Below are 27,812 nucleotides of genomic sequence, written 5' to 3'. Positions count from 1 at the left end.
AAAACTTCTTTATATATTACATACATTAATTAATCCTTTTATATTATCCAGTTTTTACTTCACAAGCATATGTCATTTTGGATATATACTATGATCGTTATTATTTGATTATCATTGTTAGGGCTTCCAGTGTTGAGGTTTGCTCAATGAATTTAAGTGTTAATAATTATTGCTGAATAGTTAGCATTTAAAATATAAAAAATGAGGGGTGCCTGGGTGGCTCAGTCATTAAGCATCTGCCTTCAGCTCAGGTCATGATCCCAGAGTCCTGGGATTGAGCCCTGCTTTGGGCTCCCTGATCCGCGGGAAGCCTGCTTCTCCCTCTCCCACTCGCCCTGCTTGTGTTCCCTCTCTCGCTGTGTCTCTCTCTGTCAAATAAATAAAATCTTTAAAAAATATATAAAAAATGAAATAACAGTTCAATTGATTTTTTGGTCACTTTTGCAACAGTATGAACCCAGTGCTTCTGATGAAAAACCATCAATACAACTGTGGTTCCTTGTTAATTTGATATGTGTAACTGATGATTATCAATATAAAACTGGTACAATGTCATAAAAGACTTTCCTTCTTAAAAGGCACTAATTATTTCTTTACTTAGATATGTATTTTCTTTTATTCCATTTTGGTAAATTCCATGCAATAAAAACTGAGATATTGAATAACAAAGTCAAAACAGTGGTCTAACCATTGTTTATATGCCTCTTCTATTGCATAACTTTTGCAATACCTTCTATTTGCATCCCTTTTTAAACACCACTGAGAGATGGACAACTAGTGACAGCATCTCATTCCAGTTTTGGAAAGGTCTCCTAAATCTCTAACTTTAACCTATTATTCCTCTTTGTGTCTTCTGGAGCCACAAAGGATAAATCTCAAGTCTATCTCATTATCCACATTTCCTCTGTCCATGTTTTGGCATAACCACAGTCCCTCTTTGACAGAGCACCTCAAGAACAGGCTTGCAGCAAGCAGTCTGTAGGACTTGTCTCTGTGTCAAAGTATTTTCCTAACTACCCTGGGTAATAACAGCATACATTTTTATTGTATATACCTTCTGCATAAATGAGAATGTGGTTGGCAAATGGACAATAAATAAAATCAGTGGTTGAAATGAGAAAGTGATGAGAATGGTATGAAGTAAAGGGGCTTTGGGGGTTTCATTATTTAGAGCTTGTGAAGTTAAGAGTTCCAGATTAGTTCGTGAGAGGCCAGAATGGAATGGATATTGGCATGGTGATAAAGTTTCGTCATCTCGCTGTGAGAGAAGGCTGTGACAATGGTGACTGAATTCTCAAGTCTGCTCAGTCAGTGGCTCTAGGCTGACCAGAGTTAGATGTCTCTCTCTCTCAAGAGAGTAAGTAAATGGGAAGGCTAGAGGTGGGGTGAAGTCAGTCACATAGATCAGATGTTATCTTCAATAATGTCCATCTCTGTCTGGAGTGATAATGCAAAAGAAAGACAGGAACTTGTGTGAGACTTAATGAAACATAGAGAGGGATCATTGTCTCTCCCCTGCCAGTCAGGGATGATGACTTCAGCCATCATGCTTCCCTTTTCATACATTTCAGTATGTTTGGTGATTTATGGGAGCTCAGATCCCTTGGTCGATGGAAAGTTTCTCTGTTCCAATTTTTATATGATAGCCTCTTGAAGATTTGAAGAGCCACCAAATATATCAAGTTCTTTTAGCCATTCTTAAAATGACAGTTTTCTGGCATCTTATCTTTGTCACTCTTAAATGGGTACAGTTTAATTTAACTCTGTTCTTTACGAAATTTGGAAGCCAGACACAATGTATTTTTGTTATAGAAAACCACAGTAGGAGGCAGTTAAACTCTTACTCCTTGAGCTGGTTTCTAAGTTAAATTCTTATTCAATTAAAACCTAAAATATATCTAATAGAAGAATATATTTTGAATCAGTTCTTAAAAACTGATATTACAACTTAGTGTGGATTTTACTTTGTCATACTCATAGTTTCAAGTTCACAATCAATGCATTGGCTTCTGTTGGGACAAATCATTAAGCAAACTCTTGCATGTCATTGAAGCTTCAAGCTCCTCTCTTAAGTCTTTGGCAGAATTAAGGATCTTTTCATCACGAATATCAAACAACCACACAAAAAAAATTCCACAAGAACAAAACAACCAACAACCACCACAACAAAAACAGTATGACCTCTTCTTAATTACCAAGTACCCAGTGTGCTGGCTAATAATTTTAATACATCCTTTTCTTCTTTTTCCCCATGCACTTTTATCTGAAAAGAACAGTGGGAAAAAGGGAAGGAACATTTGAATTACCCAGATTTGTGGATCTGGACCAAGTCCAGTGTCCTAGGCAGACTTGAGATGACAGGTTCCCAAGTGAGATTTGGCAATTCCACTCCCACAACAATGATAAGATGTGCTTCATGCCTCTCAAGGTACTTTGATATATATGATTGCATTTGATCTTTACCTTGGGGGTTAGTAGGAGAAGTGGCCTTGTCTTCACCTTGGTTCAAGAACAAAATGAGCACAAGAACTTACCACAGTTCACACTTCGTCTCCAGAGGCAAGAGGAAAAACCTGATGTCCCACCTTCTAGCCTGGGGCTCTTTCTGCTGAATCGCACTGCGGGCTCAGATACTGCGGTGTATCTGTGAAGTCGGCTTGCACTGAAGTGAATATGCCCATGGCAAGGTCTCTGAATCTCAGAGTTAAAAAGGAAGTAAACCAACAGGGAGGAGGAAAGCCTTCAGCATCTTAGACCTTTGTTTCTAAGAACACCTGGAGGAGGTAGTTGGGTGATTTGACATATGTTTTAACAATGAAGAGCTTCACCATATAACTGTGATATGAAAAGATGGAGTCTCTAAAGTAGTTGGGAAACCAGCCTCCTTTCATTTACACAGAATCTTCTTTGGAGCTAAAAGTGCCTATGGGATAGAGCTGTGGTAAAGAAATGATCCCAGGAGATAAAAACAATCACCAAGGCAGGAGAGTGAAATGTTTTCTCTCCTAGATCCACTGGAGCTGGGTTAAGGGCATAAAGCTTTAGACTTCTCTTCAGTTAGTGCCCCACCGGCTGGCACAATGGTGAGCAGATGCTGTGGGCGGAGAGGTACCTTACAAGTGACATCTCAATGACAGGAATACCAGGGAGTGAGAATTTGAGGAGGAGAATGGTATCAAGAAACATGAAGTATTTCCCCCTTTTTTATGTCCACCTAACTGTTATTTTCCATCTGTCTTCTGTCTTTCTCATGCTAGGGCCATGGCAATGTGGCAGATTTAGAAGGATCTGTCTGTGCCTCTAGGGCTCGGGGATGGGCTACTTTTCTCTTCGAAGGGCCAGTCATATGCTAGGAAGACATTATTTGGAGTTCCTGTGCATGTTAGAGATAGCTCATTGTCAGCTTGGGTGAAGTTGAGCTCCTTAGAGTCAAAGGGAGTAGTATAGAGCACATAAAGCTCAATTGCATCAGTATAGCAAGTGTTTTGGATGTATTTCATTTCCACTCTACAAGCAGTTACAGAAAGAACGAGAAAGAGCAGGAGGTAATGAATCACAGGAAGAATAATAGGACTGCATACTTTATTATCACTATGGAAATGGACCTAGACTGCTGTACACAGCTTTCTCTCTACATCCTGAAGCACTTGGAGTCTCCCCTTTGACTGGATGGCCATAGCAACCCATGAGGGTAATGGGGAGAAATACACTCTGTGCTGCAAAGGGCCGCCGAATAGTATTGTTCACATTCCCAGGGACTCAGAGGCCAGACCCCAAGGCCTGGTGAGGATGGAGAGCTCCATCCCGTGTTAGATCCTTGCTGTGATCCCAGAGGCACTGCCCCCCAGGCTGCTGGCCATCAGGATCCCTAGTCCCATGGGTGTAAGTCACCCATCCAGGGACAATTTGGAAGGCACCCATTCCTTTATCCATCCTGTGTCTGACTTGCAGGGTCATGCTACTGGGAGGCCCAGAGGAGAAGACCACCGTGGGTTCTTGCGGGGCATCTCCTATCCCTCCTCCTTGGCAGGGGCAGTGGGAAAGGGATACCAGGAGGATTTTCTGACTCCAGTGGCTGAAGACAGAGGGTTGGTGTTGGTTCTCTTAATCTAAAAGTGAAAAATTTCAAGAACATATGTAGTAATTTAAAATCCTGCAGTACCATCCAAATAATAATAGGCATGCAACAGCATTTTTAAAAAGAAGTTATTTTTCTGCTGTATACTTTTTAAAAAACCACAGTAGTTTTTAATCTGCCTTGAACATCACTGATTTGACCAATGTAATTTACTTTTTCTAGATATATAGGTTCTATTATAAAGATGTGAACATAGTTTTTAAAATAGGTGCTTTATTGTTGATTATATAGCTGAATGTGTCTGTTGTAAGTGACTCCAACAATTTAAAAATGGAATGAACATATTTTTTTTGGCTATATAGCTGTATGTGTTTATTGTGATTTGAACAGTATAGAAATGTAGAAAGTGGAAGTGGTCCTGTAGTCCTATTCCTCAGCAGTTGCCGCTGTTAGCTATAAATTTGCTTCTAACTTGCAGGAGGTTAAGGGCAAGAGTTTTAAGTGAGTTTGTGTTTTCATATTGGGTTACATTTGTACTCTCTGCAAAAACACATAACATAAACAGCAGCAAACCCATTATAATAACAACCAGAAAAATGAAAATTCATACAAAGCTACAATAGATACCAAAAAGACCCCGAACATTTAAATGTGCTAGGTCTGTTCATTATGTTCTTTCTGGCATTTTTATGGTCATTGTAGGTAAGAGGTAAGACTCTTTGGTGAATCTGCCAACCTATGGTATCTGTTCTTACTGCTCTCCTGGGTGTTTGTGAGATCATCATGGTGTTCTGACTTTCCATACTTAGGATAAAAAGATATATTGGTAGTTTAAGCAGTCTTTTTAAATCCCTTCTCTGGATGGCCACCTGGATATGATTATAAAGTCATGAAATTTATCATCACCTGTGGCTGTTTGAAACAAATTTGTTAGTTTAATCAGACCTCATGTTTCTTTACTGATGATTATTCGTTTATCAAACAGCACTGGGGGCTTTGTGCGTGCCTAGCACAGTGCTAGGATCAAGGGTACAAAAGGACCAGGATGTCAGGAAAGAGAGACGCACAGGAGGACAACTCTAAGGTGATGTGAGAGGGTACACGGTGTTACTGAAACCCAGAGGACAGAGTGACTCCTTCTTGCCAGAAGATACCGGGGAAGGATTCTTAGAGGACTGACATTTCGGTGACATGAGTCATGAAAGTTTGGTAAGAACCTGTAGGTGGAGAAGAGGCTGGGGAGGAAAGAAGAGACGAGGTGCGTCAAGACAAAGATACACTGAGAGAGAAAGGAATGAACCCTTGTGAAGGCCTACTGTGTGCCAGACCCTGCGCGTCAGCTCACTTGATCCTGTCAGGTCTGCGCCATTGTCTGCCGAGGAAACTCAGGCGCAGGAGAGTTGTGTGACTTGCCCAAGTTCTTGAATTACCACTTGGGGAGTCAGGATTCACACCCGAAATTCTGTCAGTAAGGTGAGGCTGAGGACAGAGCTTGTCTTCTGGTGGGAGTGATCCCTCGGTGTGGCCGGGGTGTGGCATGCCGTGAAGGACACAGACAGAAGCAAGGTGGAAGATGGAGAATGGAGCCGATTAGTGACGGGCATTTTCAGCCTGCATAAGATTGGCTCTTAGTGTTTGAGAACACCAGTAAGGGTTTGTAAGCAGACACGGGAAGCTTGATTTATCTTTTAGAAAGATTCTGGCCACCGTGTTTTGGATGGAGGGAGTTGGATAGGACTGGAATTGGGGTCACAGATTGATCTTCACTACACTTAGATGTGCAAAGAAAATATTTTTCTAAATTTGACCCGACCTTCTCCTTAAGACCGCCTCTCCACTTAATAAGTGGAGAAAAAAGAAGCTACATTTCGTTGAGAGTAGGAAACTCAGTCTGCTCCAGTAATGTGGAAAGTCTCTTTTGGTAATTCATTTTTCTCTCTGCACCCCACTGAGACGGCGTCTCAGTAAATGGGAGTCTCACATGGCCTTGAGGGTATGTGTGTGTGTGTGTGTGTGAGTCAAAGGTCGGGGCAGCCCTTGCTGATGCCGACTGTGGTCTGGAGGTGTTCCCGCTCTGCCTGGGCCATCTGTTGGCAGCCATTGCTGAAGTTCGTGGCTGCTCTAACTTGCAGTCTGTTTTCTCCCAGGTCAGTCAGGGCCTGCTTGTCCGTATTGCCTACGTGGTCCCACCGTGGCTCTTGCTTGGCCTTTATACCCCTTACCTTATCCCACAGGAAGTTTTGATAATGCCCTTCCCTCCGTGGTCCTCCACAGTGTCCTTGGGAATGTCCACACTGCTTAGAAGCTAGTCAGGCTTTGGACAGCAAACCTCAAAACTTGGGCCTTTTTTTTTTTTTTTTAAACACGCAACTGCTGTGACACCAGATTTGCTGATTTATGGGATATGGTCACCACCTATGCAGTCACCACCCCATTTTGTCTTGAGAGTGGGGGGCAGGGCATGAAGACGTTCTGTGAGGTCGCATCCTCTAGATCCCTAAAGGGAAAGTGATACAGAAACTCCTTGGCCTTTGGTTTTTGTTATCAACTCTTTTAACTCCTCACCCTCTTCTGGATTTTAGCCCTGAGTGGGGAGAAGCTGTACCATGTGTGTCTCCATCTCCCGATTTCTCTATTTACCTTGACCACTTCTTCTCTCCACACTTCTCCTTGTGTCCCCAACTCATCGGGACTTCTCTAGGTCATTCTGTCTTCCTTCGAGAAGTGCCTTTAACCTTCCACTTTGGGCTGTCATAGTGGCCAGCATACAAGGAAGGAGGGAGGTCAGCTTTAGATAAAGGAATTTCAAATGAATTTCAAAGCTGTCGTATTTGTCACCTGATGGTAGAGCTGCTACAGTAGTCTAAGTGAGGGATAATAAAAGCCAGAAGAGAGTCCTACGAGCGAGCCTTAGTGAAACCAAATGTGGGAGTGATGAGACGGAGAAGTTGAAGATGACTTTGTGGTTCCTAGTTGGGGCAACCATTGAATAAAGATTCACTTGACAGAGAAAACACAAGAGGAGAAGGAATAATTGTAAGGGCGGAGGGGAGGAGGAGGAGGTTTGGGGGATGGGAAGAAGAGAGGGAGGGCAATGAATTCAGTTTTGGATCTGACTGAAATGCTGTCTAATAGGAGAAATATGGGGCTGGCACCTGGGAGAGAATCTGCCTGGAGAAATGGGTTTGGGAAACAGGTGAGAATATCTAAGAAGAAAAGGAAGAGAAACTCACTGTCATTGTAGATGCTAAATTTAAAAACATAAACAAGGTCATCACTGTTTTAATTCTTCCTTGCCTTTCACAGTGACCCAGTGCTTTGGAACCTCTCCTCCAGGTTCCTGCACCAGACAGCTCTGAGGTCACAGGGTACTGTCAAGGTATCTGCTGCTACTTCTGATCCCCAAGGGGACCTTTAAAGTGCCAGGCCTGACACATAGATCCATGGTATACCAAGTTCATATCAGAATGAGGCCAGAATATTCTACACAAAGAAAACTTTGATGAGTGGTTAAAAATGAATAATTTGCAGGTACATGCAGAGGCACTGTTTAATTTTTTGTAGTTGAGCTGAATTTGTTAAGTGAACTCCTAGAAATGTAACATGTACTTCTCAAAACCATCATCATTATGCCTGACACATGGTCTAACCTTTGGATGTCCTCTGCTAATATAATTGCCTTGCTGTCTTTGAAAGGTGGCTTTTAATTGGGTTTCAGAGTAGCAGTTGCTGTCGAGATGCTGGTTGCAGTCTTTCAATAGATTGGGCCAGTTCGTTAAGCGTTTCCTCTCCCTCGTCTGGACAGCTGAGCTTGGACAGTAGCCAGCAGTTACTGAAATGCCATCACTTATAGGATTGACCTTTAAGACACTGATTTGTTATATTACTGAGTTTCGATTTTTTCCTCTCAAATTTAAATGGAGCTTTATTGAATACAGTGCTAAACTCAATTCTTCTCACTCTCTGTGGCCTTTTCATCAGGTTATTTCCCCCCTGGCTCCTAGCATTTAGTCCTCTGGCTGGACAAGAGGTTTAAGAACTAAAGACAGCTTGCCATTTACGGGGCTTAGGACAGTCCATGGGAAGTGTGGTGGATTACTGTGCAGGCATGACTCAGAGTTCTCACTGGACTGGTGATTTATGTACAGGTAACCCGAGAAGTCTCTTAGCCAGTTTTCTTCTTTTTGGTAATATTGTGCTGAAAATTCTTTTTTTTCTTAAGTTTTTATTTTAATTCCAGTTAGTTAACATGCAGTGTTATATTAGTTTCAGGTGTACAATAGAGTGATTCAACACTTCCATACATCACCCTGTGCTCATCACAGCAAGTGCCCTCCTTCATCCCCATCCTCTATTTCCCCCATCCTCCCACCCACCTCCCCTCTGGTCACCATCAGCTTGTTCACTGTAATTAAGAGACTCTTTCTTGCTTTCTCTCTCTCTCTCTCTCTTTTCCCTTATGCTGGAAATTCTTATCTCTAGGATTATTGTCCTGAAGGTTTTTAATTCGTTTGAAGAAAATGAGTACATAACTGTCACATTGAATAAACAAAAGCTTGGGGATAGGGGTGGGTGGGAAGGTGGGATGACAGAAGGAGCTCTGTGTTTGGCTTTGGCTCTCCCTTAGAGCAGCTCTGTGGCCTGGTTCTTTTTATGCCCCAGGAAGACGTCCTGGGCAGGTCCAGTGTATTTTCTGATCATTTTCGTATAATAAAAAGCTCTCCAGTCACATTTCCTTTCCAGACAGTCTCAGTTTGGTAATTAATATGTCCAGCCTCAAATAGACTGGTTTAAAGTGAAAGCTTCTCCCCTGGCACAGATTTCAGATTCAGTTTGTCACATTCTACCAAAAATAAAAACTCCGGATATTTTTATTGGAATACATTGAAATTATAGATTAATTTACTTCTTAGAGGTGATAAACACATTTTCTTAGACTTAGTCTTCAGTTACTCGTATTTGTTATTGCAAATGCTGTGTTTTCAAAATTAAGCTTTGTGTTTGTCGATATTATACCAAAGGGCAATAAATTTTTGTGTATTGATTTTGTACTTAACTATTTTGTTCAGTGTTCTTATTCTAATAGTTTTTCAATGAGCTTTTAATATAGACAATTACATCAGCTGTGAAAATGATTTTCTTCCCTTGCTTTCCATTTCTTGTGCCTTTTTTCCTTTATTTTTCTATATTGCCCTCCAGGCAGAATTAGTAAATAGAAGTGTCAATAACTACCATCTTTTTCTTATTTTTGATTTTAGAAGGGTTGCTTGTTTTTTTTTTTTATATAAAATTATTTATTTGAGAGAGAGAGAGAGAGAGAGCGCACACACACAAGCAGGGGGGAGGGGCAGAGGAAGAAGCGGACTTTGAGCAGGGAGCCCGATGTGGGACTTGATCTCAGGACCCTGGGATCATGACCTGAGCCAAAGGCAGGCACTTAATGACTGAGCCACCCAGGCGCCCCAGAAGGGTTGCTTGTAATAGTACACCAATAGGTAAAATATAGTAAATTTTTTTAGATATCCTTTATTAGGTTTAGAAATTTCAGTAAGGAATTTTAATCATGTGTCTGTGTAGAGTCTTAATCAAATATCTTTTCCGTATCTACTGAGGTGTTATGGGCTGACTCTTACAGAAGGGTGTTAAGATGAAACCTATTGTATCTTCTAGGTGCAAAGTCATTGCCAAGTGGAATGGGAGTGATAGTACATTTTGAAATATGATTTATATAGTGCTGATTCATTTTTTAAACATATACCCTTTGTAGGGAAATACTATACTATGCGGTCATGCTTGAAAAATAAAACTAAACTTTGTTTGTTTGTTTTTCTCTCTAGTATTACTTTACCGTTCTTTTTGGCCATGAAGGTCAGAAACCTCTGGAGCTGCGCTGTGAGGAGGAGCAGGATGGTAAAGAGTGGATGGAGGCCATTCACCAAGCCAGGTATGGGCTCAAATCCTCTGTGTGACACTGGATTGGCTAGGTCTCTCGCATTGGGGTTTTCACTGTTGGCTGTAGTTTTGGGAGAACTTGCAATTCCAAGATGGGTTTCCCCTTGGTACCCCGTCTTTAGTGATGTGTGAGATGATTCTTTGAGCTTTCTATGGCTATGTTCTAGCTAAAGATGAAAAGTAATATGTATAACAACAACAACAATAATAATAATAGGTCACTTTTGTCAGTTGTTCCTATGTGCCAGGTACTCTTCTAAGCGCTTCTCAATTAAGGCATTTATTAAATGTATTGATTTGCTTATCCTCTCGACAGTCTGAGAGTGGGTATTATAATTACCCCCTTTTACAGAGAAGGAAAATGAAGCCGGGAAGGTTGGTTTGCTAGTCTGAGGTCGCACAGCTGGTAAGTGGCAGAGCTGGGTTACGGACCCAGCCGAGCCCATATTTGTAAACCCTGCCCTGGGCAGCCTGGTTATCAAGAAGGGTGATGCTGACTCTATCTAGGGAGATAAAAGAGTATGATTTTATTTCCTCCTAAGAAATACCAGGAAGGTAGAAAGAATGCACTTGGCCTCAAACAAAAACAAGAAATCTGAAAGAGAGTCAGGCAGATCCCTCTTTTTTATTTTTCATATTCATTTCTGAAGTCCAGCCCATTTTTGCTTCAAATAGCTCCCGTACTCACTGCTTTCCTGGCTGTCCCCTCCGTCGTCCAGTCTGTGGTCACTCTTTAAGTCCCTGCTCATATCCCCGCTGCTTCTATGGCAAAACTCCAGCTGGGGCACATCTTCTTTTTCTTCACCTGACACGCCCCCTGCTTCTCCTAAGTGCCTTTCATGCCTGTACCGCCCCTGTCCCTGAAACCATCCCCCACAAGTAACCCTCACAGGCCCCTTCTCCAAATCGCCAAAGCAGTTGCATTACTACACGTAGAATATTTAACAGTTTAGGGCAACTTAGGGGTTTGTTTTTGTTTTTATTTTTTTATTATTATTTTTTTACATATTTCACGTGTGATTTCTGTTTCTTGAGCTGGATTGCATGCACCTCAAGAGTGAGGAGGAGGATATTTCATTTCTGAACAAAGCACAGTGCTAATTATGTAGTAGGTGACCAAGAAATATTTTCACATTGACTGTAAAGAGGTTGGGACATTTGTTCTGAGTTTAGACTCTTCTTGAACCCTTGAGATTTTTTTCTCTGAAAGTCTCATCCCTCTCCTCCCCTCCCCACCTCTCTTTTTTTCTTCAACTACTTTATATTGACCACCTACCTCCTCTGTGTCAGGCACCATGCTAAGTGCTTTACATGCTTTGTTTATTCTTCACAACTACCCACTTTACAGATGAGAAAACAAAGGCTCATGATTATTAAGCAGATTGGCCAACATCTAACATGAAGTCGTTAAGCTGCAGAGCTGGGCTTCACACCCAGATCAATCTGTCTCCAGAGCCTTTAACCAGTGTTTTGGGTTGTACTGTCTTCATTCTTGTCTTTTTCTCTTCTTCCCGCCCCCCCTTTCTATTTCTTTTCTTTTCCTCTATTCAAAGATGCAAATAGATTAATGTAAGGTCAGGGTTGAGAGTAGATGTTATTTGCAAAATATTTCAGTTCCTTTTCTTTCCTCCTCTTCAAAATATTTCTTTGAGATGCACAGGGTTGGCGACCAAATGCTGCTCTCCAAGTGGGCCCTGGGGGCAGCTTGTCCACACCATGATACTGGCACACCATTCAGCTGTCTTTTCTCTCATTGTTTCTGTCTGAGGGTTTTGCTCCAGACTTTACTGTAATGTACAATGACTTGCTATAGAAAGAAAGTCAGGTCTTGAGAGGTGAAAGAAGTATCAAGTTGGCAAGGTAGAACTCTTGGGTTCTTTCTAGACAATCTCTGTGTAATTCCTTCCTACCTGGGAATTAAAATGAAGTAAATAACCTAAAACATGTGTATTCCTCCCCTCCCCCCACCTTTTTTCATTCCAGAAAAGTGAGATACTATTAGTAACCTAAATACCTTACCTTTGTAGTTGCCAAGTGAATACTGGGGTGGACCAAATACAGAGTATGAATAACTTCAAAAACGGTTAGATTTTAAGTAAGGTTTTTTTTTTTTTCCTTTCTGTATCATGAGAACTTTGTCATATATGTGGGTGTGGGTCAGTATTTGGTGTTGATTGACATATCAGTTAGGGCACTTGCGGTCTTGTCAGGAGACAGACTTTAGAAACCACTTTAGTGGTTTAGGTGAACAAATGATAAAATTCTCTTGTGGATTTGAAGATTTAGCTAATAATTGATTTTTTTTAACGCCCTGACTTTTTGGTCCATTAGATTTGCTTTTCCTTTGATTTAAGGCCCAGGACTGGGTTCTTTGATGAGTTCTTTTTAATCGGACTGCTTTATACTTGAGTTCTTATATTTGACTTTTTGCATTGAGATGCTTCTTAAATCTTTTTGTTTTACAAATCAGGGAAGATAACAACTTTTTCATTTAAGTTTAAGTTGAGTGTTTGGTGTAAACTTGGATCTGTGAAATTCATTCTAACTGTTCATACATGTGCAGAGCCAGAAAGTTAAAGAAGCTGATTCAGAGAAAGCGTTTGTCAGCCAGTTTTGCTTGGCATTTGGCTAATTACCACAACTGATTGGTTGACTAAATATTTCACCTTTAGAGGGTAGTTGGTGGTGTTAATCTGGTGCCACTGCTTTTTTAATAGAAAATGCTCAATAATTATAGTTTTATTAATCCCTCTTTTTAAAAGTCTGAGCTATTGGTTAACTGATGACTATTTTAGCCTGAGACCAGTTCTTTCCTGAGTGTCCTGCCGACACTGCATAGAAACAGGGACTGCTCAGAGCCCTTCTCCTGGTCTCTGCTCTTTTCCTGGGATGTCTTCTCAGTACTGGCTTGGGCATGCTGTCCTTGTGCGCCATGAAAATCACATTCTTGCTGCTGGCTTTTGTACCTCAGAGCTGAATCTACTTGCTCTAGTTTGCCTTCAGTGGATCTCTTGGTCATTTTCCGGGATGTTGAGTTACATGTTTTCTTCCTTAGATGGGGCCCAAGGAAAAATCTTTTTGGAAATTATATTCTCATTTCAAAGCTCTGACGGGGTCCAGAAAGCTTGTTTTACAGTTTTTTTTGAAGTTGGCCAATATTACATTTCTAGAACACTGGCACATTTATAATATCATTCCATCACTTATTATTGGCACCAGCTCATGGGAAGCTGCTAGCAGACTCAGTCTTATTTTTGTCTGGATAAGGAGAGGCCAGAGCATTTTAACGGCATTGAAGTTCTATGCTTATTCCATAGTGGTTTGGTAGTTGAGTATGGAACTCTGGATATTCCTAATAACCTGATTTTTCTTGTTGTCCTCTTGGTCTTATCTGTCTACTGTGGTTGATTTAGTCATTGACATTAGGACAGTCAAAAACACTGACTCAGTTAATTGTAGGTCCTCAGGGCTCATTGGCTGAAAAGACAACATCCACAGCATTTTTTCTCCACTTTTCATTTGGTGGAACACTGACCAAGCAAAGCCTCAGCAGTTAGAAGGTGGTTATGGCCTGGAAGAGGGTCTAGTGTGTGGAGGTACCAAAGCTCTTCCCGTCCTGGTCTAAGTGTAAGACCCGAAGGACCTGGTCTCTGACAGTTAATAAAAGAGAAGTGGAAAGTATTCCAGAGATGGGGTGGAGGGTAGACTTCCTCTAGGACTTTGTGACCACCTGGATGCAGGTGGTATTAGATCAGGGGGGTATCTAACACATCTCTCAGAGTGTCACTTCCTGGGAGAAGAAATGATGGATGAAAGTGGGATTGTGGGGCAGAGATGATGAGCGCTGGTCAGGAAGGGCCTCTGTGGGGAATTGGGTTTGCTTGCCTGGAAGGGGCCGTGAGGAGCCCGTCTGAGGGCTCTCCTTGCCCTTGCTGTGTAAGATATGAGAAAATGAGTATCAGAAGCTACTAGAGAAGTAAGGTGTGTCCTGAGGGAAAGCTGGCTTTGGGTTTCTACCAAAGCTGAGGTTAGGGGAGGACTTGTGAAAAGTTGAAGACGTAGAGAATATTGTAGCTGGCACGGCGCACCATGGAACGTGCACAGCTTTTTCTTTTTTTCTCCCTGCAAAGGTATGACTTATGCTTTCAGTGTTTGAGACTGTCCTACTGTGTCTTTTGCCTGCTTTCTAATTTTTCCATCTGTAACTCTGTTCAGACCCCCACCTTGACTGTCCTTCCTCCTCTTGGTGTGTGCCTGTGGCAGGTGGATCTTAGGCTTTTTTCAGTGGAGAGGGCATTTGCAAGCGAAAAGGAACTGGGTGTATCCTTCCATTCCATAAAGCTCCTGTCAGATTTAGTTTGGCAAGGGCTTGACAAAACCCATTCACTCACCCTATCAGTCCTAAATTTGACCATCAGAGAGACTTAATCTTCCAGTTAACTCTTTCAGTGAAGTCTTGTCCACTAAAGAAAGCCCTAATCCAGCCTCTTGGGTCTGTTTTTATCTGTAGTCCTTTTGATTACATGTGCCTGAGGCAAACTGTAGTTCATTCTCTCCACCCGCCCTCCTCAGTCTGTTGCTCTCCCCTTCCCCACAATGTACACAACCACACACACAGACACACACAGACACACACACACACACACCCGCCCCAACATAGAACTGCACCAAACATCTAGTGCGTGTAACCTCATCCTTTTTACTTAGATAGAGGCTTAATTTAGAGTGAAGTGTATAGTATACAATCTGTCCAACCATAAAGGCCACACTGTGTATCATGTCATCCCCATAAAACCAGCTCTTTATAGACTGTCCATGGAGAAATCCCCTACAAATCAGAAAAAAAGTGATTACATAGAAAAGCTGAAAGTGCTTCATGTATCACAGGGAAATGACAGGACTAGAAAATCAAAAATCAGAAATGGGCCGTTATAGCCTAAAGCAAATCCTGAAGCCGCATTTTGTATTCTTCTTATAGTAAGACTATCACTACTTTAAAGCCGAATACGTGGATTTTGTTCATTTGAGATATATATATATATATATATATATATATATATATATATATATTTTTTTTTTTTTTTTACTAAGAAGTTCTGTCGGGCCTTTGCCTCCAGATTTGACATGATGAAAGAGGCTTAAACACGTTCTTCCTCAGAGCCTGCAAAGCGCAACACGAGAGAAAAGGGATAATATGTCTGGGAACAATGAAAGATTTCACTTGATGAGATCGTAGAACTTGTTTTCTATAGGGAAGAGTTGGGCTTGAATCGCTTTATTTGCAGCCCGTTGTTAATACTTTCACCTGTCGGTTCTCTTTCCGGCCCCTCACAGGGCTTTTGCTTCTGCTCACACTGCGGCGGGAGCTCCGTCTGTCTGCGCGCGCCCTCCGGCCCGCCTGCGGGGGGCGCCACCGCCACGGGTTCTCCCCGTCCCAAGACCTGACGCTGCTTCAAGGCCCATTTCTGCCCTGCGCCTCTTCCCTCGCATTCCCTTGCTCCATCATTTATTCCCTTGCTCTATTATACTTCCCATCTGTTTACCAACCCCTCTTGGGCTTTTTTCCTGTATTCTTTGATTCTCCACGAATCTCTCCCACCTTGAAACAAAACGTTAAAATCCCTCCCTCGGCCCCCATCCTCCTCTAGCTGCTGTGCCGCCCAGCTTTCTGAAGAAATCTTGGGTGGTTCTCCCTCGCACACAGCACACAGCTCAGGCACCCTCTGTGATGGGTTTCTGTCCCTGCCCCACGGAAACTGTTGTTGCCCGGGTCAGCAATGACTTTCCAAAGCTTTTCTTTCCTTATGTAGCTCCAACTTTCCAGTTATATTTAATAGTTTTTAATAACACAAATAGTACATAAATCCAAGCTCTCTAAAAAAAGAGAACGAAAATTCAAACAATGAAAAGTAGAGAGAGTAAAAAGTTATAGTTTCCATTCATATGCTCGTCCTTCCCTATTCCCATTCCCCAAGCCCACTTACTTCCTCAAAGGTATTTACTGGTAACAATCCGGTGCTTAGTTTTTCTATACATTTGCATATCTCTTAGATAAATAAGTAGATAAGATGGATAGATAAGACGGGTAGGTAGATTGTATGATTACACACTCTTTTTACTTACTAGTAACATTATGTTCAACCTTGCTGTTGATGTAGGAAAAACGTTAGGGTTCAAAGCCGACGGCCAGAAAGGAATTCTTGAGACGTCTTTGGTGCAAAAAGGTGGTTTTATTAAAGCACGGGGACAGGACCTGTGGGCAGAAAGAGCTGTACTGGGGTCATGAGGAGCGGCCCATTATAGACTTTCAAGTTGGGAGAGGGTTAGGGATAGCGTTAAGTCTCTAAGGAATTTTGGAAGCAAGGTTTCCAGGACCTTGAGGGGGCTAGCTATTGTTGGGAAAAGGCCATTTATTACCGTCTAATAAAACCTTAGTCAGGAGACCCTTCAGATGTCTATCGGTGGGCCATATGCTTGGGGGATGATGGCCAACACGTATCTTGGGGGGTAGAGAGAAAGGAAATTTCCAAAAGAATTTTTATATGTTAAAGTAGACTTACAGGATCCTGGTGGGGGTGGGGTGGGGTGTCCAGCTAGGATTGCCTTTTGCCCTCAGCAAAGTGTCAGCATTGAGGTAGTGCGTCCCTTAGAGGAAGGTCACTCTGCCTGTCTCAAGGACTTGTCAAGGGGCTGTAGTAGTAAGGACATTTAATAATTTCTCTTCTGCCTTTGTCTCCCACATCACTTTCACACTAATTTAGAGGTTGTTTTTGTTTTTGTTTTTTCAGTATATAGAGACCTAAATCTTCTCTTGAAATTATCTTTCCTTTTGCTTCTACGACCTCACTCACTCCTGATTCTCCTTCTGTTCCTTTGATCATTTCTTCTCCTCCTCTTTCACTGCCCCTTGTATTCTATCCCTTTCTTTAATGTCACGGCTCTGCGCCCTTGTGCCTTTCTCTCCTCACCGGGTGTCCACTGCCAAGGCTCCTTCTACCAGGTGGCTGGAGTCAACCTCCCCCGTGCTCTGGTGACGCTGGATACCGTGCTGAATGCACCATGTACTCTTTTCACTGAACAGTCACACAGCCCATGAAGTTGGTGGTACCATCCCTGTGGAGTCTGGGGTCTTAGAGGATGAAATAACCTCCTGAAGGCCACCAGCCTACTAAGTTCAAATCCAAGGTCAGGCTAACCCCGGAGCCTGTGTCCTTAGTCAGCAAGATGAATTGCCTCTATTACGTGTAGAGTCATCTTTCTCTACTGACCTATCTACATACCCTCTCCCCTTGGGTGCTCAGGGTTACCTGATACTCAGTAAGTCCAAAGCCAAACATATTTTTCTCCATGTCCCCTTTTTGTCCCCTTCTTCGTATAGTCTCCTATACACATACACTCCATCGCTCAAGCCAGCACCATCCTGCACCCTCCACCCGCAGTGCTCACATCCATTCAGCCACTGGTAGATTTGAGCCCTGGAACATCTGGTCTTTACTCCTCTCCACGTCAACGGTGGTTGCATGGCTTACTGCTCAGCCACCTCACCTGTCTCTCTTCGAAGTTTGCCTCCTCATCCCTCCTCCACAGGGTACCAGAGTGCCCTTTCTGAAAAGAACATCTGCTCCTGGAAGAACTCCAGGGTTCCTGTTAGCTATTTTGGTTATTATATTCCATTTACTTCTTTTTTTTTTTTTTTTAAGATTTTATTTATTTATTTGACAGAGAAAGAGACAGTGAGAGAGGGAACACAAGCAGGGGGAGTGGGAAAGAGAGAAACAGGCTTCCCGCCGAGCAGGGAGCCCGATGCGGGGCTCGATTCCAGGACCCTGGGATCATGACCTGAGCCGAAGGCAGATGCTTAACCAACTGAGCCACCCAGGCGCCCCTGTTCCATTTACTTCTTATTAGAGAAAATTTTAACCAGATGCAATGGTAGAGAGAATCGTATAATGATTTTTCATGTTGCTTTTAAGAAAAAAAATTGTATTCGTTCGACTGATATTTGTTATATCCCTGAACTTGGGATTCAGTGATCCAGTCCCCGCGAGGCCTCTCCTGAGCTGACCTTTGTGAACTTCTCACGCCACCCCTCCCCTGTGTCCTGGGTCGAGCTATAGCACCACACCCAGGAATCCGAATGTGCTGGCATGGCCCCTTCAGTCTGACTAACAGCCTCGTCCTTCAGGACTCAGCTCTCAGTCGTCTGCATCACCTTCCCTGGTCCTCTTCCTCCCCCTGTAGAAAGGACTGACCATTCCCTTCTTTGGGCTCCCACTGTAACCCCTTATTTCTTTTCAAGTCCCTACAAGATTATTGTATTGATTTGTTTATGTCTGTTTCTCTCTGTCAGCCTTCAACACAAATCTGTACTGCTCACCTCTTATCTCCTGCTCCTGGCTCAGTGACAAATTGCTTTTTAGAAATGTATCTACCAATTTAATCTCCCTCCACTAGGACGTGAAAAAGCTGGAATCATTTTTTAAACATCTGCATTATATTGATGGGTGAAAAATAGTATCTTGGTGTACTGAGCATTTCCTTGATTATTGGTGAAATTGACTATTTTTTGCTATTCTTAATATTTGTCTATGTTTCCTGTAGGAATTGTCATCTCATGTCCATTGCTCATTTTTTCTGTTGGTGTTTTTCTTATCAGTTTGTTTATGAGCTCTTTGTATGATAAAGATATCATCTCCTTGTATTTGTTGTAAATTCCCTTGCATCATTTTTTCGTCTTGTTCTTATATATATGGCATTTTTTTTTTTTACAGAAAGAGTTTTTGAAATATAACGCAGTGCAAATATTGCTTTTGGTGGGGAGGTTGTTCCATTGTTTTTTAAAAAAAACAATATTTTAAAAATTGAGATATAATTCACATACCATAAAGCCCACCATTTTAAAGCATACAGTTTAATGGTTTTTATTTTATTTATTTATTTATTTATTTATTTATTGGCTATTATAAATATTTTATTTTTTTATTATGTTATGTTAATCACCACACATTACATCATTAGTTTTTGATGTAGTGTTCCATGAATCATTGTTTGCATTTAACACCCAGTGCTCCATGCAGTACGTGCCCTCTTTAATACCCATCACCAGGCTAACCCATCCCCCCACCCCCTCCCCTCTAGAACCCTCAGTTTGTTTCTCAGAGTCCATAGTCTCTCACGGTTGTGTAACCATCACCACTATCTAATTCTGGAACATTTTCAACACCCGCAAAAAAACCCAATATTTGTTAGCATCTACTCCCTACTCCCCATTTTCCCTAGCCCTAGCCAACCACTTACCCATTTTCTGTGTCTATGGATTTGCCCATTTTGGACATTTCATTTTTTTTTTTAAGATTTTATTTATTTATTTGTCAGAGAGGGAGAGAGAGAGAGAGAGAGAGCACAAGCTGGGGGAGTGGCAGACAGAGGGAGAAGTAGGCTCTCCGCTGAGCAAGGAGCCCGATGTAGGACTGGATCCCAGGACCCTGAGACCGTGACCTGAGCTGAAGGCAGACGCTTAACTGACTGAACCACCCTGGTGTCCCATCATTTTTTTATTTAATTTAATTTATTTATTTATTTATTTTTCCTTTTTTATTTTATTTTTTTAAGATTTTATTTATTTGACAGAGAGAGCACAAGCAGGGGGTGCAGTAGAGGGAGAGGGAGAAACAGGGTCCCCGCTGAGCAGGGAGCCCGATGTGGGGCTCAATCCCAGGACCCTGGGATCATGACCTGAGCTGAAGGCAGATGCTTAACTGACTGAGCCACCCAGGCACCACCATTTTGGACATTTCATACAAATGGAATCATACAACCTTTTGTGTTTGGCTTCTTTCACTTACCACAATGTTAACAGACAGAGTTCATCCATGCTGTAGCATAATCAGTCCTCTGTTCCTTTTTATGGCAGAATACTATTCCATTGTATGAGTATACCACCTTTTGTTTATCCATTCATCTGTTGATGAACGTTTGGATTGTTTACACTTTTTGCTATTATTAACAATGCTGCTATGAATATTTGTGTACACATTTTTGTGGACATATGTTTTGAAATCTCTTGGGTGTATCTAGAGGAGTTAAATTAGTGAGTCATATGTTAATTCTATGTTTACCTTTCTGAGGACGCACCAAACTAATTTTCCATAGTAGCTGCACCATTTTATATTTCCTCTAGCAGCAGTTTATGAGGGTTCTAATTTCTCCGCATCCTCACCAACACTTGTTTCCATTGCTATTTTATGTAGAGTCCTTGTAGTAGAAATTGGATATGAGAACTTATAAACCCCTTTAATCCATTTGGATTTAGTGAATATAGTTAGATATATATTCTCACTAAAGAATTTTTTGTGATCAGAAAGAATTTTACCAATACTATTTATGCATATTTGTAAAGAAATAAAAATGTCAGTGTTAGGAAAGAATCATCAATACAATTATGATATAAAATATTTTCTTCAGTTTTATAATATAGTACTATAAAATATATTTGCTTTTGGAAGTAAGTGTTCCTCAAAATTTCTCTGCCCCCAAGTGATTATTTTACCATTATTGACTTTCTGTTATATTACCTTATAACAATATTTTGCTTGTTTTTTTATATTTAATTGTGTTTTGGAAAGGGTTATTGACAACTTCCCATATGCCCCAAAGTTAGTCAGATGTTTAAGTAATGAACTACTAAATGTGAAATGGAAAGAAGGAGCAGTATTTAGAACAGAGAGTTTTAGTCTTTAAATTTTATTCCTCTTTTTGGTCTCTTCTAACAGAGATGTTTGAGTTTTCATTCATTGTAAAGGGAACAAGCTTAGGAGAAGAGAGTCTACCAGTAGAGAGAGAAGAAGGGATTAGTGGGGGTGATATAGGTTAGAACCTCACCCTAATGTGACACCTAACAAATATTGATTAGCCGGTGAAGTAGAGCTATCGACGTAAGAGAATTTGAGAGCCAGAAAAAGCAGATGATAGTAATCCTGAAGTGGCCGTGAGTAAAGCTGGGGAGGCAGAATCTTGCATAGATGAGCTGGCTGCTGCCGGTGCTCAATACTGTTTGGTTGGGAACTATCATCCAGGACTGGTTTTTCCCAGTTCCCAAAGACATCATGATGCCCCTGATATGAGGAATGCTGATTCCAGAGAGTTGTCTCAATAAAATTGAGTATAATCCTGGAGCAAGTGGGAGCTTTTCTTCAGTCACCTGTAATACGAGTTTTCAGTTTGGGTTTTGTTACAGTTCTCATTATGTATGTCTCACTAGCATATCTATCTAGCATATATATCTATCCATCTGTCTGTCTGTCTGTCTATCTATCTATCTATTCATCTATCTACGTATCTGTCTATCCATCTGTTTATCTATCTGTCTGTCTATCTATCTATCTATCTATCTATCTATCTATCTACCTACCTAATTAGCAAATATGTCTTCAATCATAGTAGCTAGGATGAGGTCCTGGCCCATGTAACCACTTCTTGTGAAGCTAATATAATTTTTACTCTTCTGTAAAAATAATAAAGGCCTATGATTTTATACTGTACTTCTCTGGACGCTTTAGGATTTCATTGGAATGTTTCCTTTTCTCCCATATGGAATAGTGGTGTCTTGGTTTTGATTATAAATATTACACATAAGTATTTTACTCTCATACATATATATACCTCAAACTTGCCATCTGTTGGTACTGGACACATGAGTTTGGCTTTCATCATGTTGATTTATATGGCTTAATTTTGTTATTTCACTTGGCAGTGAAGAGACTATTTTTCCCCTGGTGGAAGTTAAACCGAATAACAACAACAACAAAAAATTAAAAATAAAAAGAAATAATAAATAGATTAGGCAGAAATTCTTAAACTTGAGCAACTGGTTAATTTAATCAGATAGAAAACATATTGGAAATAGAGTAAAATAGAAATACCAATGCTCTGAAAGTTCTTACATCGAATGGAAGCATTTCCACTTGATTTGTCACAATTCGTTTACTAGCAGGATGCCTAAAGAAAGCTTTGTGGGATGCCTGGGTGGCTCAGTCATTAAGTGTCTGCCTTCAGCTCGGGTCGTGATCCCAGGGTCCTGGGATCGAGTCCCACATCAGGCTCCCAGGGAGCCTGTTTCTCCCTCTGCCTGCCACTCCCCCTGCTTGTGCTGTCTCTCTCTCTGACAAATAAATAAAATTTTAAAAAAAAGAAAACTTTTTGATGTAAAGTTGAGAAGATGCCCCGGTGAGAGTAGTAAAGTAGGTAGAACCAATTAAATGAATCAAAGGACTTGAAAATTATGAGAAATGAATCAGAGGCATGGCAAGATCTGACATTTTAGCAGGATCACACTGCTGCTGTAATGGGAAAAGACAGAGGTGGGGGTAGAGTGCCAGGGGAGAAGAAGGGAGACCAGCTGGAGGCTCCATAATAATCTAGGCAAAAATGTTAGAGATCAGTTCAGCACCTGGCATGGGGCCTGGCACAAAATAGTCATTCAAATAAAAGTCCTTGTCAAATGAAAAAAAGTCATCTAAGATTATTTACTTTGCATGCTTTATTCTTCTTCACATAATAATTTTCATTTCTCATAATTTTCAAATGAAGATTCTCCTGGATGGGCCTGACTTAATCAGTGGGAAGCCCTCAAGGAGGGACTGGGTCCTCCTTGGGGTCAGAGATGCTCTCCTGATGGCCTTGAGGAAACAAGCTGCATGAGTTCTATACCTGCAAGAAAATGAATTTTCCAACAATTTGAAATACTTGGAAATGGGTTCTTCCCCAGTCACACCTCCAGATGAGAATGCACCTTGACTGACGCCGTAATGGGTGGCTTGTGAGACTCTGAGCTGAGGACCCAGCTAAACAGCCTGGACCCCTGATGCACAGAACTACGAGATAATAAATATGTGTTGTTTTGAACCTGGGAGTTCGTGGTCATTTGTTCACAATAGAGAAACAATACATATATTTCATTCCTAGTCCCTCCTAGTGCTGATCCTTTTTTGGTTCTCTCTTGTGTCAACAGTGGAGGTCTGGTGTAAATTCAAGTTCTGTTCTCTCTGAGTTTAGCTTCCTCATTAGGTGTCTTCTCTGAGTCTAGCTTCCTCATTAGGTCCCTTTTCTACAGAGAGCAGATCTTGCGCTGTGACTTGAGGACATGTCACTACTGCCAGTTGTGCCTTTTATTTCTTTACTTTAGGAACTGGGAAGAGGAGAGGCCTAACTTGCAGATGTTGGTAAAGGCACCTGTTTAATGAAAGACCCTAATGATCACCTTACCTACTCCGTTTCTTTGAATTTGTCGATTCCAAGCTTGGAGCTCTGGCCACCTTCATGGGAACCGTGCTTATGCAAGGTGTCTCCTTGTGTGGTTTCCTCTACCCTGAATTTCCCACCACTCTGATTCTACTTGGTCTTTCTCTTCATGGAATTTCTTACAACTTCTGATCTGTTGATGGCATATTTTCCTGTTTTATAATGCTGTTATGGTTTCATTCTTTAAACAGAAAATAATTTTCCTAGCACTTCAGTGGGGGCTTGGAAGTGAAGGGAGACAGATGTTGGTAATGAGTCTGCATGAACTCAGCTGCACAGTCTGGACTGGACTTTTTCTTTTTATAAGAGAAAAAAAAATACTGTTTTGCTACCTAACACTGATTTAATATATTTTAATAAATTTGGCATATTTCTAATAAAATCAATGAGAAAGGGCAGAATTTTTATTATAATAGCTACTTTTCTCATGTTCTATTATTTCCTCCTTTTTTAAAGTTCCTAAAAGCATATCTCTATGAAGACTCTGCTCTTTTTTTTCTTTTTTTACCCTCCGCCCACTTACACTTACACAGCCTTTCTGTCTACTTTCTTAGGGTGATTTCTTAGAACAAATGACTTTAAAATATTGCTGACACTATGTTTTTTTCTAACACTAGTAGCACACATGATATAAGTGCTGAAGATGTTGAGATAATTGAACTAAAATTATGATTTTAGAATTGTTTTAAGACTCTTTCGGTTCTAAGTAACACAAACCTACTTCAAACTAGTTTAGGTTACAGAAAGTTTATTACAGAAATTGTAATATTTCTCTGAACCCAAGAGTAAAAATTATATTTAGATATCATGAGGATGTGGAGCCAGAAACTTGAAAGTTGATAGAAACCCAGATAGTCATTACCTTTCTGTCTCTCTAATCTCTGTTTTCCTGAACATCTGCTTACTTTGTTTCTCAGCTGACTCACTTTGGTTCGCATGGGTATGGCCAAATATGGCTGCCCAACAATGGTAACCAGAGTTTCCAAGCTTGTATCGTATCAGTTCAAGCAAATAAATAAGAGGCAGAATGCCGTATTCCAAGGAGAAAGATGAATTGGTTTAGGTTGGGCCAGTTATCTCTTTTTTGACCGGTGTAATGTAGTCATGAGGACAGATTTTGTGGTATAAACATGGCTGCTATGGCCTAAGTTCTCAAAGAAGAGGTAAGAGGTAAGTGAGTGCAAAATTGGGCAGATATCTCAAGACATGTCTGCTACAACATTCTTGTTTATATCCAGTGTGCTATTTCTTATTAGAGAGACAGTTTAGCTTGTGGTTAAGAACGAAAGCTTAAGGTCAAACATAAATTGATTTGATTCCAGCCTTGCCACCTACTAGCTGTGTGACCTCTGTGAAGATTAAAATCTTTCTGTGTACAATTGGAATGATAAAGCCTATCTCCTGGTTGCTGGGAGGATGAAATGAGAATATAGAGGGTACATCCAAGCACTTAATAAATAGTAGTTATTAATTGTTACTATTATTAGACCACTTGGGAAATGGAGGAACATACATTTTAACTACCTCAAAGGGTGCAAGAAGATCTAGAGGCAAAATTCCACGGGCTACAGAATTACAGTCAATAAAAATCTAAGAGAGAGCCTTGCCTTTACCACACTTCACCAAAAGAATGGATACAAATGAGGCAGATGGTGTTAGGGCCCAAGAATCTACACTTATTTTTAGAATGAAATATTAGCTTCTCTTGATTTTTGAAAGAGGTATCGATGGTCTCACGATCCTAAAGAGAGCCAAGCAGGTGGTCACTGGAACAGGCATCATAGTTCTTTCGAGCCAGTCCCTGTTCTGATGGTCCCTGCATTCATTCCACTTGGTGGCTGGTCTGTTCTGATTGGCTAGTGACTTATCATAGCAGTGAAATATTTTTGAACATCATCCCTGGAAACCAGGTGTGTACCATCAATTCAAAGACTTCAGTTTTTGTTAAAGAAGATGCATCTTTTTCTTTATAAACAATAGATTTCCTTTGCAGTTTTCTGATGTATATGTTAAATTGTAGGTGGCAGCCATTCATTAAATGAACTCAGTAAAGGATATGTAAAATGGTAATGATCCAAACTCTATATAGTTAAATGAACTCATAGCTTAGTAAAGGGTATGTAAAATGATGATTTGAATTCTGTATAGTTAAATGATACCAAATGTCAGCCAAAAGTTAATATTTACATAAAGTAGAGTTAGCCAACAAACTACATTTATGGTTTCTTTTTAAAACATAATGTATGCTGTTCTATATGAAATTGCAGGAGAACAGTATCTCATTGACTAACTGTGTAATTTTCTCTTAAGTTATGCAGACATTCTGATTGAGAGGGAAGTGTTAATGCAGAAGTATATTCATCTAGTTCAGATCGTAGAAACAGAAAAAATTGCAGCTAACCAGCTCCGGCATCAACTTGAAGATCAAGATACAGAAATTGAAAGACTTAAATCAGAGGTACTTCCCAGTTGATAGATTCTTCCCCATTGTTTCACATTTATTGTCATCTCCTCATAATTACATAACGCCTATCTAGGGCAAGATTTTAATCCCAAACTTAGTTCCTTTCCCGTCAACATGTACATGGTCAGACTGCAGATCTATGCTAGAAAGGTATCTAGTCTCTTAGGATTTGAGTAAATACGCTACAACAAAATATCAGAATAATATGCTGCTTTTTAATTATTTTGTGCTCCTGATGCCCTTCATTTGATCAGATAACCAAGAGCTGACTGTAGTATATAATTGTTTGTAGACTGACTATTGTAGTAATGATAACTGTGGATCTATCATAGGTTCAGTTAACCTCCCAAATGGCAACTAAGGAAGGACCAGAAATGAAGTCTGGAAGACTTTACTGCTTCTATGTCTAAGGAGTCCAACTTTCTCCCCTCTAGAATTTTGAAAAACACATTTGAGTTAAAGTATAAGACATTTTCTAGGGTACACTTTTTCCTGAATTTGGCATTCCTGCCTTCACCTCCAAAGGTGAACTTCTGAGACCTTGTACCGCTGGATTATGAGATTGTGCCAAGTGAGAACAGAAGATGGTCATGGTGTCTGCAGCCCTGGTGGTGGGCCTGGGTCTTCCCATGCTCACAAGTGCCTCTGTCTATATACAGAAACCCAAGGGTACCTGTCCTTGCTGTCCTGTTATTCCTCATGGAAAGTGGTCAATAACTGAAGAACTGAAGAGGAATGTAGAAAACAAGATTTTCCCCCCTTTCTGACTAGGGGTACATTAGCATTTTCTTAGCTTCAAAAGAGAAGAATAGAACAGAAGGAAACCTACCACTAATTGTATCCTATTGACCGAACAATTCAGGGTCCTCAGTCTTGGTAACTTTCTTGTCACTTTTACAGTCATTGGATGATATTTTCCTCTTTGTTTCCTCACTACCTTCCTCTGAGACATACTCCGAATCATGTGAGGGGTTTTCACCTCCTGCTGCCTGTGTACATCACCTCCAGTTCACAGAGCAAGGGTATAAGCTGATTCCACCTGGTTTCTGATAGGTTGCAGACCACGTTCACCATATCGTTAGTGTTGTTAACTTCCCAGTTCAACCGTGAAATCTGATATAGCAAAAACAACAACAGAAAACTTAAGAAACCTGCATTTTAAAAGACTATATCAGGCACTGTAATTTAAAACAAAATTATTGTGTTCTTTCTTTGCCACAGTAAGCTAGAGCAGATGCTTGTCGGCTCAGTGAAAGAAGTTGGCATTTACTCCACAAGAGAAACTCAGCACCAAGCAATGTTCCCCAATCTTTATTTGTGCATGCTTATCTGTCTTCACTATGTTCTATTTTAGTCTGAATATAGATTGCAGCCCCAAACTGTCAGTAGCAGGTATGTCTTGTTTGGTCAGTTGGCAGGAAAAATAATTTATTTCTTACTTCTTTTATTTTCCCATGTCTCTGCCAGAAAATGGCAGAAATGTATATTTGGTATTGGTGACAAAATGTAAAGACAGGTCAGAGGAATCAATTATGACTCTTTTTAAATGTCTGTGTAGTAAATCTGTATAGGTTCTTACCTTTATAAGAGTCTGCAATTGAGTGGTAGTCTAGTGAATTTTATTAGTAAGTGTACTGGACCGGCCATCTGGTCTTGAGTTGCCCCTCACAGGCCACATAACTGAGCTAGAGATAAAAGAGATCCCAGGTTGTTTCAGTCCTTTTTACCTTTTCACCTTTTCTTGGTTGGTTTGGATCAATCCCAAGACTCTGAAGTTCCTTTTGCAGTTACCATTTTCCCAAGGAATTTTGTGAATCTGCTGTACTTATGTGTACCTGGAAGGCTGCAGGCTCATCATGGGAAGCAGGAGCTTTGGCTTGAGTGGCATTGCATTTGGAGACCACAGGGCATTACAGGCAGCTGCCATCAGGCAAGATGGCAGCATGCCACTCAGCTCCTGTGAAGGCCTTGGCCTAGTCCTCACTGGGCCAAATTGTGGGCTAACATTTCTCCTAAGCC

At 40.9% G+C, this 27,812-nt stretch overlaps 1 protein-coding gene across 3 annotated transcripts in view; it reads left to right on the top strand.

The window, feature by feature from the left end:
- The window catches only part of RASGRF2 (Ras protein specific guanine nucleotide releasing factor 2), a 233,432-nt gene that overhangs the window by 54,365 nt on the left and 151,255 nt on the right, over positions 1-27,812 (top strand). For all 3 annotated transcript variants that reach the window (XM_036067434.2, XM_036067409.2, XM_036067419.2), the window contains exons 2-3: positions 9,916-10,022; positions 25,640-25,787. In XM_036067434.2, coding sequence (XP_035923327.1) covers positions 9,916-10,022; positions 25,640-25,787 — 255 coding nt within the window. The remainder of the gene's footprint in view (positions 1-9,915; positions 10,023-25,639; positions 25,788-27,812) is intronic.

The sequence above is a fragment of the Halichoerus grypus genome, chromosome 2, assembly GCF_964656455.1.
Source record: "Halichoerus grypus chromosome 2, mHalGry1.hap1.1, whole genome shotgun sequence".
NCBI classification, from domain to species: Eukaryota; Metazoa; Chordata; class Mammalia; order Carnivora; family Phocidae; genus Halichoerus; species Halichoerus grypus.
This window is presented reverse-complemented; position numbering and strand designations above follow the sequence as displayed.